Source organism: Notothenia rossii (genome assembly GCF_949606895.1).
Source record: "Notothenia rossii genome assembly, chromosome: 8".
In the NCBI taxonomy this organism is placed as follows: domain Eukaryota; kingdom Metazoa; phylum Chordata; class Actinopteri; order Perciformes; family Nototheniidae; genus Notothenia; species Notothenia rossii.
The window spans coordinates 3,256,553-3,269,222 of record NC_136906.1 but is presented as its reverse complement, the minus strand read 5'-3'; the positions used below and the strand labels follow the sequence as shown (position 1 = coordinate 3,269,222).

At 43.4% G+C, this 12,670-nt stretch overlaps 1 protein-coding gene across 1 annotated transcript; it reads right to left on the bottom strand.

The window, feature by feature from the left end:
• Positions 1-3,714: 3,714 nt before the first annotated feature.
• On the bottom strand, positions 3,715-5,842 carry LOC307014377 (tripartite motif-containing protein 16-like). The gene is made up of 2 exons (XM_079642238.1): positions 4,418-5,842; positions 3,715-4,301 (listed from the first exon to the last, which is right to left on the bottom strand). The coding sequence occupies exons 1-2, from the start codon at positions 5,762-5,764 to the stop codon at positions 4,209-4,211; spliced, it is 1,440 nt and encodes a 479-aa protein (XP_079498364.1). The 5' UTR covers positions 5,765-5,842; the 3' UTR covers positions 3,715-4,208.
• Between the last annotated feature and the right edge of the window lie 6,828 nt (positions 5,843-12,670).

Sequence of the window (12,670 nt, the reverse complement as noted above, 5' to 3'; positions counted from 1 at the left end):
ACTTGAGAAGGGACTTGAGAGAGGACTTGAGAGAGGACTTGAGAGGGAACTCAAGAGGGGACTCGACAGGGAGCTCGAGAGGGGACTCGAGAAGAGACTCGAGAGGGGACTTGAGAAGAGACTCGAGAGGGGACTTGAGAGGGAACTCAAGAGGGGACTCGAGAAGAGACTCGACAGGGAGCTCGAGAGGGGACTCGAGAAGAGACTTGAGAGGGGACTCGAGAAGAGACTCGAGAGGGGATTCGAGAGGGGATGCAGGACCTCCAACAAGCCATTTAGGAAAGAGAGTGAATACACATACTATACAGAGATACTGTTTGAGAAACCAATGTGAGTTTGGAACATTGAACAATCTAAATCTATTCTAGTAGACCTCAACAATGGAATCATGATCAGTAGAAATGGCCGTGACATGGGATATTTACTGTTACGTGCCAGGCAGGCTGTACTTGTGTGGTTTTCCTTCCCTCCTGTGTTTCTCTCTTCTCCCTGTCTTCTGCACAGCTAATCAGCAGCTGATCGGAGTCTGCCTGTGCACCTGAGTCTGATGGCTGATTGGATCCCCTCACCCTCAGCTGGCCTATCAGCAGCCAGGGCCGACCATAAAGGAGGCACCCAGGAAGTCTTCTCTCTCTCTCACTCTGGGCCTGTTGCTGATGAAGGAGCCTGCAGTGTTTAGCAACTCATTCTCTTTGTATTGTTTGACCTTTTTGAAAGTGTGTGTGTTGAGACGTGAGGGAGTTCGGTAAGTCTGGGGTACCCTGTACATTTCTCATCACGTAGCTAACTAATGTTCAGACACACTAGGTTAGCGGATTGTTGCCACCCCTGTATATTGTTTTGCCAAATTCTTTGTAGTTTAGTTAGTGAGGGTTTTTTTGTTTGAGTTTTGGTTTCAAAGGATAGATGTAGAGGCCTGGTTTTGTTATGCTTGTTTCTTTTGTTTGGCACAATCTCCTTTTGACTCCTCCTCCTCCTCCTCCTCCTCCTCCTCCTCCTCCTCACCAACAGAGTGTTTCAATTATATGTCTGTTCGATTCTGGGTTTACACAAAATAAACCTTTTGTCAACTGTTACACTGACTCCCTCATTTGTATTGGTTGTATGTTATTGTCTCCAGGTCCCCTCGACCTTAGCGGGGACGTAACATTTACAATAGCCTCAGTTTTCAGAACGGCAACATCTCTTATATTGCAAAGAGAATGAAACGGGTTTAATATCAATCAGAATCACATTGTCAGTGATTTGAACTTCCCTCTGTCCTTGTCAATGGAGATTGGAGCCAGATTCTTCTCAACATTTCCATGACTTGATTCAAAGTTTAAAACCTAAAGTTTAAGTTGAACTTTGAAATCTAAATATGGTGCAATCTACATGCTTTTAATGGCATTTCGAAGGACAGGAAGTGAACATTAATTTGAATGACTACACGTGACAATAGCAATTTGATAACACCCTGTACATCTCTTCCTGTTCCAAATGCATTTCGTTCAAATAAAGAAATACAATATCGCTACATCTTGACACTACAACACGAACAAAGCAACAACCAAAAATCCACAAGAAAGAGAATATAAGCTTAGAAAACATTTGTTTATGTATTCTCTAATCAGAAATGGTAAGATATTAAGTGTATTGAATAACTGTACTCACTTCCTGAAGTAATGTGCTTTCCGCAAACACAAGACCATGAGTTCTGATCACGCTATGGAATAAGAAATGTAAAACTAATAAAGTATTTCAAGTTCTTACCTGAAAAGGCATTACAGCTTAGCATAAGGCTAACATGCTGGAGATGTTCACCCTCATCTTAATACAGACTGGAATGATTCAGTTCACAAAATAACGCCCTACTATCCTCAAAAAACAAGTTGACATGTTGTAATTGGAGAGTTGTACATGATAAGCGGGGGTATGCTTAATTCACTCGCAGTATTGGTTTAATTTAACATACCAGGAAGAACATCAATTGGTGAAACCTTTCAAATGATATTCTTCAACTAATATTATTTCAACTGTGGGTTAGTCAATAATACATGTTTCTGTGTTTGGAAAAGATAGTGGTTAGTAAAATTGACACGACATAAGGGACGGAGAGAGGAGCTGTGGATTATTGTTATTGATCAATGCATCTGTTTCTTAGGGTCAAAAACACTCAACTTAAAATGAAAGCGTTTAGTTAATTTAATAAAAGAGCACATGTTCAATGTGAAAAGTGACAGTAGATATAGATTAGTTGCAATTTGGTGCTATATATATATTAGGGCTGTCAAACGATTACAAATTAAATATCCAAAAGGGTTGGTGGAGGGGGTCCGGGACGACAACCCAGAGGCAAAGCACAGTCCATGATGGGTGTGTCGGGCGGACGGCCCGGGGCTAAGGCAGAGTGCATGGTGGAGTCCTCGGCTGGGAACTCAGGAGGCCGGGCACAGAGACGGGCAGGAGCTGGTGGAACCCCTGGCGGGTCAGGCGTAGACGAGACCCTGGAAGGAGCAAGGGCTGGTGTCGATGGGACCCGAAACAGGAAAGGACACGGTGTTGGCAGGAAACTCGGCGGAGAAGGTGTCGGGGTCTTCCAGAAGTAAACCAAGGAGTGTAATCAGTTAGAATTACTCATACTTACTTATTACTTACGTCCTGCTGCCTTTGAAAGGAGCACCTGCCTGCTTTCAGAGGCTGAAAACAAACCACCTTTCGTCCTGACGGGCTCATTAGCAGAGGCCTCGCTCCAGAAGAGACCTCCGGGGTTAGAGCGCCACGTTTCCTGCAACACGGCCCAGGCGCCACGCTTTAAATGAGGCCTGAACCCAAAGCGAAGCTGCATGGAGCCAACAATGTGTTTCCACTTTTATATATTTTCATAAGTGATCTATTTGGCCATCAAAGTTAATGTTTCATGGCCAAATAAGAAACATGCGTGCACTAAAAATACATTCCCTTGACACTTATTAGAAGATAAAAAGCCCCAGAATGCACTGTCTGAACACTTTGTGGTGAAACGAGTACAGAACATATTCTTAAGAGTGAAAGGAGTTACAGCTCAAATGCAGTGACTTGGGTGAAACTGGAAGAGTAGGACAAATAGTGAAGAAGCTTAATATCTAAAAGAAAAGGTTTAAAAAAGGTATAAACAACTCCAGTGAATGTGTTTTAAAGCAACCCTCCTGTGATATCTATACACACAGAGACGTTTGAGTGAGGGAGGGGTCAGGCTGAGTGAGGATGAACACTGAGCTTTGTTTCAGGAGGAAACTCAGCTCTAGTCTCAGATCACTTCCACATGTTCTCCATCAGCTTCGTACGGCACCTTGGACATCACACAAGAACAACAATCCTGTTTTAGTTTGTACTTTATTCATTATCCAAACATTTCATTTGATCACACATCCCATCAGTAAAGTCTGTTCAATGACTATTGATCACTTTCCCTTTATCCACACCATGTGTTTCATCTCAGCTGTTTCAAACAGAATGAGACATGATGTACTTATTGATTATGATCATGATAATGTATGTTCTATAAAACATCAGAGTACCCAATTTATATTTGGATAACAATAACAACAACGATAACAACAAATAACTAATATTATACCATTGATTTCCCAAGCTAAGACTCTAAGCTATGTACAGGAGAATAATACATGATTGACTTATTGATTATGATCAGGACAGGAAGTAATATCATTTTAAATCAACATGTTGACCATCTGGGTTTAATGTGTTAGTTCATTTGGGCGGCAACAATAACATGTAATGTGTCAAAGTAAGACATGTGATTCTAAATGTCTCTGGAGACTCGTGCATTACAAGAGAAACAACAACATGAATCAAAAGAAACATCCAGCAAATCTTTAGAGCAACGTTTACAGGTGAGCAAGGATCCTCCTGAGCAGCCTCCATGGCTACACAGACACAGGAAGGAGCCGGAAGAAAGTCCAACATCTACAGAACAACTCATGAGAAGATGTTCAAGCCCCGCCCATCATGTTTGATTGACAGCTGATCTCTGCACAGTGAAGACATGAACAATCAGCTCTGATGGACACACGGTGAGTTTAAGAAGTAGAAGAGTTCCTCCAAGGACTTCAGGCTATTTGAGTTTACTAAACTCAGCAGTGTCTCCATGACTATAATAAAGATAAAGTCCAGCATGTAGCGGCTGAGTGAACGTGGTCTGGACTCTGTGGAGGAGAGTCATGGTTTCAGAGACGCTGTAGAAGGACAGAACACCTGCTCTGTGATCCAGGTACACTCCTACTCTGGAGGACAGAGGACCTGAGACGGGAGTGATGATTCTGTTGTAATAAAATTTAAAACTGTTTTGGGTACAATATAACGCCCAAGATTTGTCATTGTTTCCAAATTCACTTCCATCCCCTGCTCTGCTGATATTCTTGTATGCGACTGCTACACAAACTCCTCCCCCTCTCCACTCCACCTCCCAGTAACAACGTCCAGTCAGACTGTCTCTACTCAGGACCTGATGACATCCAGTGAATCTGTCTGGGTGACTGGAATAAGACTGATGTTGTCTCATGGCTGTTACTTTTCTGCTCCCCTCAGATAATACCAGCTTTGTCTCTGCTGTGTTTGGATCCAGAGTGATCTCCTGTGAATATGTTAAGAACCCAGCTCTGGTGGTGGGCTCTGCTGCTGACAGTAAAACATCCACTTCAGTCGGTGAGACGTTTGTCCATTCCTCTCTCAGGACGTCCTGTAGTTTGTCTCTGACTGCTGACAGGGCCTCCGTCACGTCCTCAAAGTATCTCAGAGGACGGATGTTGATGCTGGAGGAGTGTGTAGCTTCACTGAGGGCTGGCAGTGAGGAGGGGTAGCTGAGCAGAAACTGGTTGTGGTCCTCTGTGAGAGACAGCAGCTTCAGCTCAGCGTCTCTCCTCTTCAGCTCAGAGATCTCCTGCTCCAGCTTCTCCTGGAGCTCTCTGACTCGACTCACTTCTCTCTCCTGCTGGGATCTGAGCTGCTGCTTCACATCAGAGCTTCTTTTCTCCATGAGACGGATCAGCTCAGTGAACATCTTCTCACTGTCCTCCACTGCTTTCTCAGCAGAGCCATTGACGGCCTCCACCTCCTGCTGAAGCAGCTTCACCTCCTTCTCTCCGTCCTGGATTCTCTGCTGGATGTTTAGTCGACTCCCCTCCAGCTCTCTCTGCCTCTCAGTCCTCTCTGCTGCAGCTGACACCGTGTCGTGTCCTTTGTGTTCGTCCACAGAGCAGAGATAACAGATACTCTGCTGATCAGTGCGGCAGAACAGCTTCATCACCTCGTCGTGACGAGAGCAGATGTTCTCCTGGAGCTTCTTGGAGGGCTCCACCAGCTTGTGTTTTTTTAATGGAGCTACGTCATAATGAGGCTGGAGGTGTTGGTCACAGTAAGAGGCCAGACACACGAGGCAGGACTTACAGGCTCTCAGCTTCCTCCCAGTGCAGACATCACAGGTCACGTCTCCAGCTCCAGCATAGCAGAGATCAGCAGGAGCAGCTTGGAGTCCAGTCTTCTTCAGCTCCTCCACTAAAGCTGCTAACATGGTGTTCTTCAGCAGGACAGGCCTCGGTGTGAAGCTCTGCCTGCACTGAGGGCAGCTGTGGATCTCCTTCTCATCCTCTCCGTCCCAGAAGCCTTCAATACACTTCATGCAGTAGCTGTGTCCACAGGAAGTGGTCACCGGATCCTTCAGTAGATCCAGACAGATGGGACAAGATAACATTTCCTGCTCCAGCTGAACTCCTTTCTGCGCCATTTCACCTCTCAGTAGCAGCGAGTGTTTGAGTTTCACTTCCTGAGAACTGAAACTATGTGACAGGTTATCTGAACAGGATGTGTGTGGGCAGTGAATGTGGCCTATCAGCTCTTGTGCTTTACCCACATGTTGGTTACACCCCTCCTCCTCAGGTCTGAAGGGGAGGAACCAGGAAACACGGAGTGGAGCTGGCTGTGTCTGAGAGCAGGAAGAAGAGGGAGGGCTCATCAGACTCTGAGTCATTCCGGGACGAGCAGCGCTCAGACTCTGACCTACAGAGCCTCGGTTACAACCTGCTCTTCATTTGAAAAGAGCTTTTAGTTGTAAAATAAGTGGGTAAACTTAAAAATCTGAAGGGGGTTAAATACTTGTTTCCTCCACTGCAAATGTATAGCCTCAATGTCCTGAGATAGCTGATTGATTAGTTGTATGTCATTTTTTACTGTAAGTACTAGTAGTAGAAGAAGTAGTAGTAGTAGTAGTAGTAGTAGTAGTAGTAGTTGTAGTAGTAGTAGTAGTAGTAGTAGTAGTAGTAGTAGTAGTTGTAGTTGTTGTTGTTGTAGTAGTAGTAGTAGTATTAGTTGTTGAAGTAGTAGTAGTAGTATTAGTAGTAGTAGTAGTAGTAGTAGTAGTAGTGGTTCTACGGGGTGGCAGCTGCCACCTCAGAAAAATGCCTTGCCACCCTAGATGCCAACTTGCCACCCCAGTTAGTAGCTTTGTTTTGAAAGAAAAGTTGTGGCTCATCGGACATTTATGAGAGAAAGTGTCTAATGTCCGAGTGCAAGTGAATGCAGCACAAGACGCGAGCCTCCCCTCCCCCGGCCCTGGCGCGAGCGTGGAAATATGAATGGCGGCGATTTCATTTGAACGGGGGGGACAGCGCAAAACGAGAAGCATTTCGGATCCAAGTAGACGGAAGGAATGAGGTATTTGCGTTCTACAATGACAGAGAAGAGACTGTCAAGTTCGGCTGTACTCAGAATTGAATCAAAACGCACTAAACCTGTCGATCTTAATTAGTCTGTGAGGCGTTTTGCTGAACAAGATGGTAATCGCCTCATTCAGCTGTTATAGGCATGCCAACTTGATGCTCTGCTCACGGATGACTCGATGAGCATAACAAACTGTTAAGATGATGACCTTGTATGTGTGTATATATATTTTTTCTTTGTGGGGGTCTGCCAACAAAAAACGGTTTCAAGTCCTGAGAAAGTCAAATAAGTCGGTGTGTAAAACTTCACTGCTCAGCCAAACAAAAGTAACCACTTTGATTTAACTAGGCCAGTAGGTACGGGCTTTCCACTGGATAATAACTGCAGCGATGTATGTTTTAGCTGAATACACGTTTTTTAACCCTAACTGATGCAGTTAGTCACTTCTTTAATGTTTGTTTTTTCTGATGTAAAGTCAAGGGTGTAACTGTTTGCAATGAAGTTGTGGGGCGCTGAACCGTTCCTTTGATTCTTTTGAATTATGATAGTAATTACTTGTCTTTCAAATTCTCATTCAATTATGTCTGCCATCTTATATATTTATATGTAAGGCTTTACTGATGTGCCACAATAATGTCACCAAATGTTATTGAGTTAAAATATAAATATTGTGTCTTTCCAAGTTAACATTGACTGCGATTAAATCAGCATATACTTCTGCCAGGGGATGGCACCCCTCAAATTCTCCTGCCACCCTCTTGCCACCCCATGAATATTTTTCTAGATCCGCCCCTGAGTAGTAGTATTAGATGTTTTTGTTGTTGTTGTTGTAGTAGTAGTAGTAGTAGTGGTGTCTGGGGGGGGGGGGGTTATATAGCAACAAATCCTTATCCTGTGCGTCTTGTTTGGATACAGTGAGATTCTAGGGCACTATACAACTCAGTGCATTTTTGGTCACTACCTCAATTTTATACCCTTTCTTTAGTAGAATTGTATAAATTGGAAGGCTAACTAGGTAATCAGCTCGCCGGTGATTTGCAGCTGCGTGGTTGACTGCGCATGCGTGGTGAACTTCCTGCTAGAAAAGATGAGATCTCAGACTGGCTTACCTGTACGTCAATCAAGTGGCAAATGCCATAGTAAGGATGGATCATAGGCTAACTGATAGGCAATCGACATATTGGGTACCCCTGCTCTACACTCTAAGTCAGCCATGGGCAAACTAAGGCCCGCGGGCCATATACGTCCCGTTGGGCTTTTTAATCCGGCCCGCCGAATATTGGTACAAAATTGTCCAAATTACAGTGAAGACCGCATTAATTTTGCCTTTTCCCTGCAATACCCGGCATTTCAATTGATCCCACTAGATGGCGCACTCTAGACACAATTGACCTTTGCTGGAGTCGGCAACCCGGCAAGATCTAAGAACCAAATACGTCACGCTTACATTGGATGTGGTCGAGATTAACCTGAGCAATAACAGTTCATGGCGAGTACAGCGAATACAAGTTGTAACAAGAAGTAACGCTGAGCAAAGAGACTAGAACGCGACCACACACCTGTAAAAAACACTTATATAAAGTCAGGCAACACTAACCAGGCTTTGTGTGATTCTGTTTATTTGACCTTACTTTAATAACCATCCGTTCACTGTTATTGACTATTGTGAAAAGGCAGACGTGTTCCTGTTGTTTTGTATTATTGCAGCTATCGGATGGAATCAATACATGGGCTACATGTGGCCATCACAAGTTAAATCATAACGAAAACTACGCCGGTAAATTATGGGTGTAGAAAACGGCTTATGCCACAAAATGATAGCAACAAGTCAAGATAGTCTGATTAGCTTCAGTTGCTATGCTAACATCACCTGTAGAATGCCAGATAAACTTTTATAACAGCGTTGTGATGCCAAACAGCGTTCAGACTGAAACATGTTACTGATGGGGATAGGGGATATTTATCAGCTGCTTGTGTGACACTCGGACGGTGAATACTTTACAGCGGCCGCTTCCACGAGTTAACGGGAGACTAAACTCCGGTGCACGAGCAGCACTGCAGCGGGCGGTCATGCAGCTGAACCACATTAATAAACAAGACACCACGGCACTCTGGAGAAAGGTATTCGTTTGCAGAAGTAGTTATTTAATTTAATTTGGCTTCGTATGATTAAAAACTACCCGACGCAGTCCTCTATTGATGTTGTTGTGAGCGGTGTTGCGGAGAAAATCAGTGACGTAAAATGCTGTGTGGGTCATAGGAAGGCACGTAAACGGTGACGTCATGACGTAAATGATGACGCAATGACGCAATAACTCACCTTCGAACATCAGACACTACATATACAGACACTACATACATATATCAGACACTACATACTGATATACACCTGAACATCAGCAGCAGAGGACTCTTTAAAGTAGAGACACGATAATACTGATCTGATGGAGGGATCTGATTGGTGGGAGAGGGGGAGAGAGAGAGAGAGAGAGTTAGAAAAGAGAGAGAGGGAGGTGAGAGTGAAAGCAGATGGTAGAGCTGGCACCTGTCGAACACTGAAATCTGTTTGGAGCCGTTTTCCACATGTCTTCAAAAAAGAGTAACAAGAAGCCAAATCTGTATATCGTGCCAAATAACACACACTCAGGTTTTAACCCGTTGTGAGTAAGTCCTGCTTCAGCTTTAGCTCTTAATAAGACCCCCCCCTGAAACAACACACAAGAAGCCTCTCGACTGCACGCTTTTACTCTGAAAGGTGGCAACCACGGCCTCTTTACAAAAGCCTTCGTTCATTTAAAAATTAATTATATGGGGTCACAGATTTTAATTTGTATTTGTTGAATTTCTTTGTGTATTTGCATATCCTTTTTTATATTTGCAAAAACATTTACAAATCATTTTTTCAGGTGTTTCACATTTAAAGATCACACATTTACTCACAGATCTGTGATCCTAACATTGAGATAAATCTATCTCTATATAATACACAGCGACATTTGGACATTTTGTTTGCAGTTCTGGATGGAAACGGTCCACAGATAATAAATGCGTTCATTGGGTAACTTGCTTCATTTAAAGCTCAATCAAGGAGTTTTTCTGAATTGGTTTTTAAAAATGAATTTGCAAAGCATTGAAATAAGCACTAACAAAAAGTGGGATTATGTTTCGGATTTCCACAAAACGTCTACATTAATAGTGTTACAGAAAATCGTCTAGACAAAGGCAACTGTCATGCATTAAATAATGGATTCATACATCGAGTCTATATTATTTATCGTGTGTTTTTAAAGTCTTACGTCACCTGTTTCAGTCCTTTTCCGCGTGGCTTTGTGATTCTAAAAACACACCAGCAGAGGGTGCCAGAGCCCCTCTGTCTGCTCTGTATCCCTTTAATTAATAATACACACACACACACACACACACACACACACACACACAGCTGCAGTGAGTCAGAGAGCCTCCACCTGTCTCACACACGCCTTTCAACTCTTACCAAAAAACCTTTATAAACCTAAAATAGCTCCTTTCCTCCTCCCTGCTTGTTCTTTTTTTTTCTTACCAAGCGAACCACAAATTGTGTCCAGATTTTCACACGTAGTAACTCAGTGTTTTGGGGCGATTTGGAGCAGAAACAATTACAAACAAACCCGTATTATACCCTCTCTGCGCTGATGCTGACTCGCTAAGACGAGGCAATTAAACATTTCAGTTTCTCCCCCCTCAGGTTATTTTAGATTTCACTCATTTGCTCATTACGGTGTCTCTACTTTAAAGAGTCCTCTCCTGCTGATGTTCAGGTGTATATCAGTATGTAGTGTCTCTACTTTAAAGAGTCCTCTCCTGCTGATGTTCAGGTGTATATCAGTATGTAGTGTCTCTACTTTAAAGAGTCCTCTCCTGCTGATGTTCAGGTGTATATCAGTATGTAGTGTCTCTACTTTAAAGAGTCCTCTCCTGCTGATGTTCAGGTGTATATCAGTATGTAGTATCTCTACTTTAAAGAGTCCTCTCCTGCTGATGTTCAGGTGTATATCAGTATGTAGTGTCTCTACTTTAAAGAGTCCTCCCCTGCTGATGTTCAGGTTCATATCAGTATGTAGTGTCTCTACTTTAAAGAGTCCTCTCCTGCTGATGTTCAGGTGTATATCAGTATGTAGTGTCTCTACTTTAAAGAGTCCTCTCCTGCTGATGTTCAGGTGTATATCAGTATGTAGTGTCTCTACTTTAAAGAGTCCTCTCCTGCTGATGTTCAGGTGTATATCAGTCTGTAGTGTCTCTACTTTAAAGAGTCCCCTCCTGCTGATGTTCAGGTGTATATCAGTCTGTAGTGTCTCTACTTTAAAGAGTCCTCTCCTGCTGATGTTCAGGTGTATATCAGTATGTAGTGTCTCTACTTTAAAGAGTCCTCTCCTGCTGATGTTCAGGTGTATATCAGTATGTAGTGTCTCTACTTTAAAGAGTCCTCTCCTGCTGATGTTCAGGTGTATATCAGTATGTAGTGTCTCTACTTTAAAGAGTCCTCTCCTGCTGATGTTCAGGTGTATATCAGTATGTAGTGTCTCTACTTTAAAGAGTCCTCTCCTGCTGATGTTCAGGTGTATATCAGTATGTAGTGTCTCTACTTTAAAGAGTCCTCTCCTGCTGATGTTCAGGTGTATATCAGTATGTAGTGACTCTACTTTAAAGAGTCCTCTCCTGCTGATGTTCAGGTGTATATCAGTATGTAGTGTCTCTACTTTAAAGAGTCCTCTCCTGCTGATGTTCAGGTGTATATCAGTATGTAGTGACTCTACTTTAAAGAGTCCTCTCCTGCTGATGTTCAGGTGTATATCAGTATGTAGTGTCTCTACTTTAAAGAGTGCTCTCCTGCTGATGTTCAGGTGTATATCAGTATGTAGTGTCTCTACTTTAAAGAGTCCTCTCCAGCTGATGTTCAGGTGTATATCAGTATGTAGTGACTCTACTTTAAAGAGTCCTCTCCTGCTGATGTTCAGGTGTATATCAGTATGTAGTGTCTCTACTTTAAAGAGTCCTCTGAAGGGAACACAGGGATTGTAGCCTTTGCAGACCATTGCACTGAAACCTAGCAGCAAAGAGAATAGGGCCTCTTTTAAGACGTGTTTCAGTCATTTTCTAGTTTTAATTTAAATCTGCACTGCGATAACACTCCTTTCCTGCTTTAGTTAACTTTCCCCTACACACTATTTTGTATTTTTTGGACGATAAATCAGGATCTGAGTAACAATTATGGCATCGCTCACTTTCTTCCCAGCGTGCTGACGGACTTACAGCTTCGGCGGGAAGTAGAACAACACGCAGTAGCAGAAAAGTAGTCAAATAAAAGTAACGTGAGACGAATAAAACAAAGAAATCAGAGAGGAAAGTTTGTTGTGTTTCAGGCTGGCACTGCCCCACAAAACACTGGAGCTTCTTGCTTGTGCTGGTGGTGCCCAGCGGTTGTTGCCATGCAACTCAATGTGGCACACACACACCAGACACACACACACACACACACACACACACACACACACAGCAACAATGGTCTGCTTTATGAGGTGCCCGCTGATGCCATGGTAACCTCCTCGTTCTGGGCAGGACGGGCAGAGCGGCCTGCCAGAAAAATGCCACGGTTCCTTTTTTTCTCTCCCCGTTCTCAGACCACGTTGCCCAGAAACCTTTGGGGAGTTAAAGTGAAACCAGCGAGCAGACAAATTACGACGCGAGTATGTGGGGGAGAGCGGGGAAGAGGGTGGGGGTCAACTGTTGGGGTTTTTAGGGTTTCCTGTCCATACATTGAACCTTAATGAGAAGACATGATGCAGGATTACCAAACATGCACAGTGACTCGAGGAGAGGGAGATGTGTTCAAGTAAAATACCTGTCTGAGGCACGGCACGTTTATTTATACAGCACCTTTCAACACAAGGCAATTCAAAGTGCTTTACAAAAATGAAAGATATTAAGAAACATATTA

What these genes read in the sequence shown, in the direction of transcription:
- LOC307014377 (XM_079642238.1), bottom strand. Translation starts at nt 5,764, where the DNA reads ATGGCGCAGAAAGGAGTTCAGCTGGAGCAGGAAATGTTATCTTGTCCC. An exon ending in GGAGAGGGGGAGGAGTTTGT is followed by an intron (nt 4,302 to 4,417) that starts GTAGCAGTCGCA and finishes TTATTACAACAG; the next exon opens with AATCATCACTCCCGTCTCAG.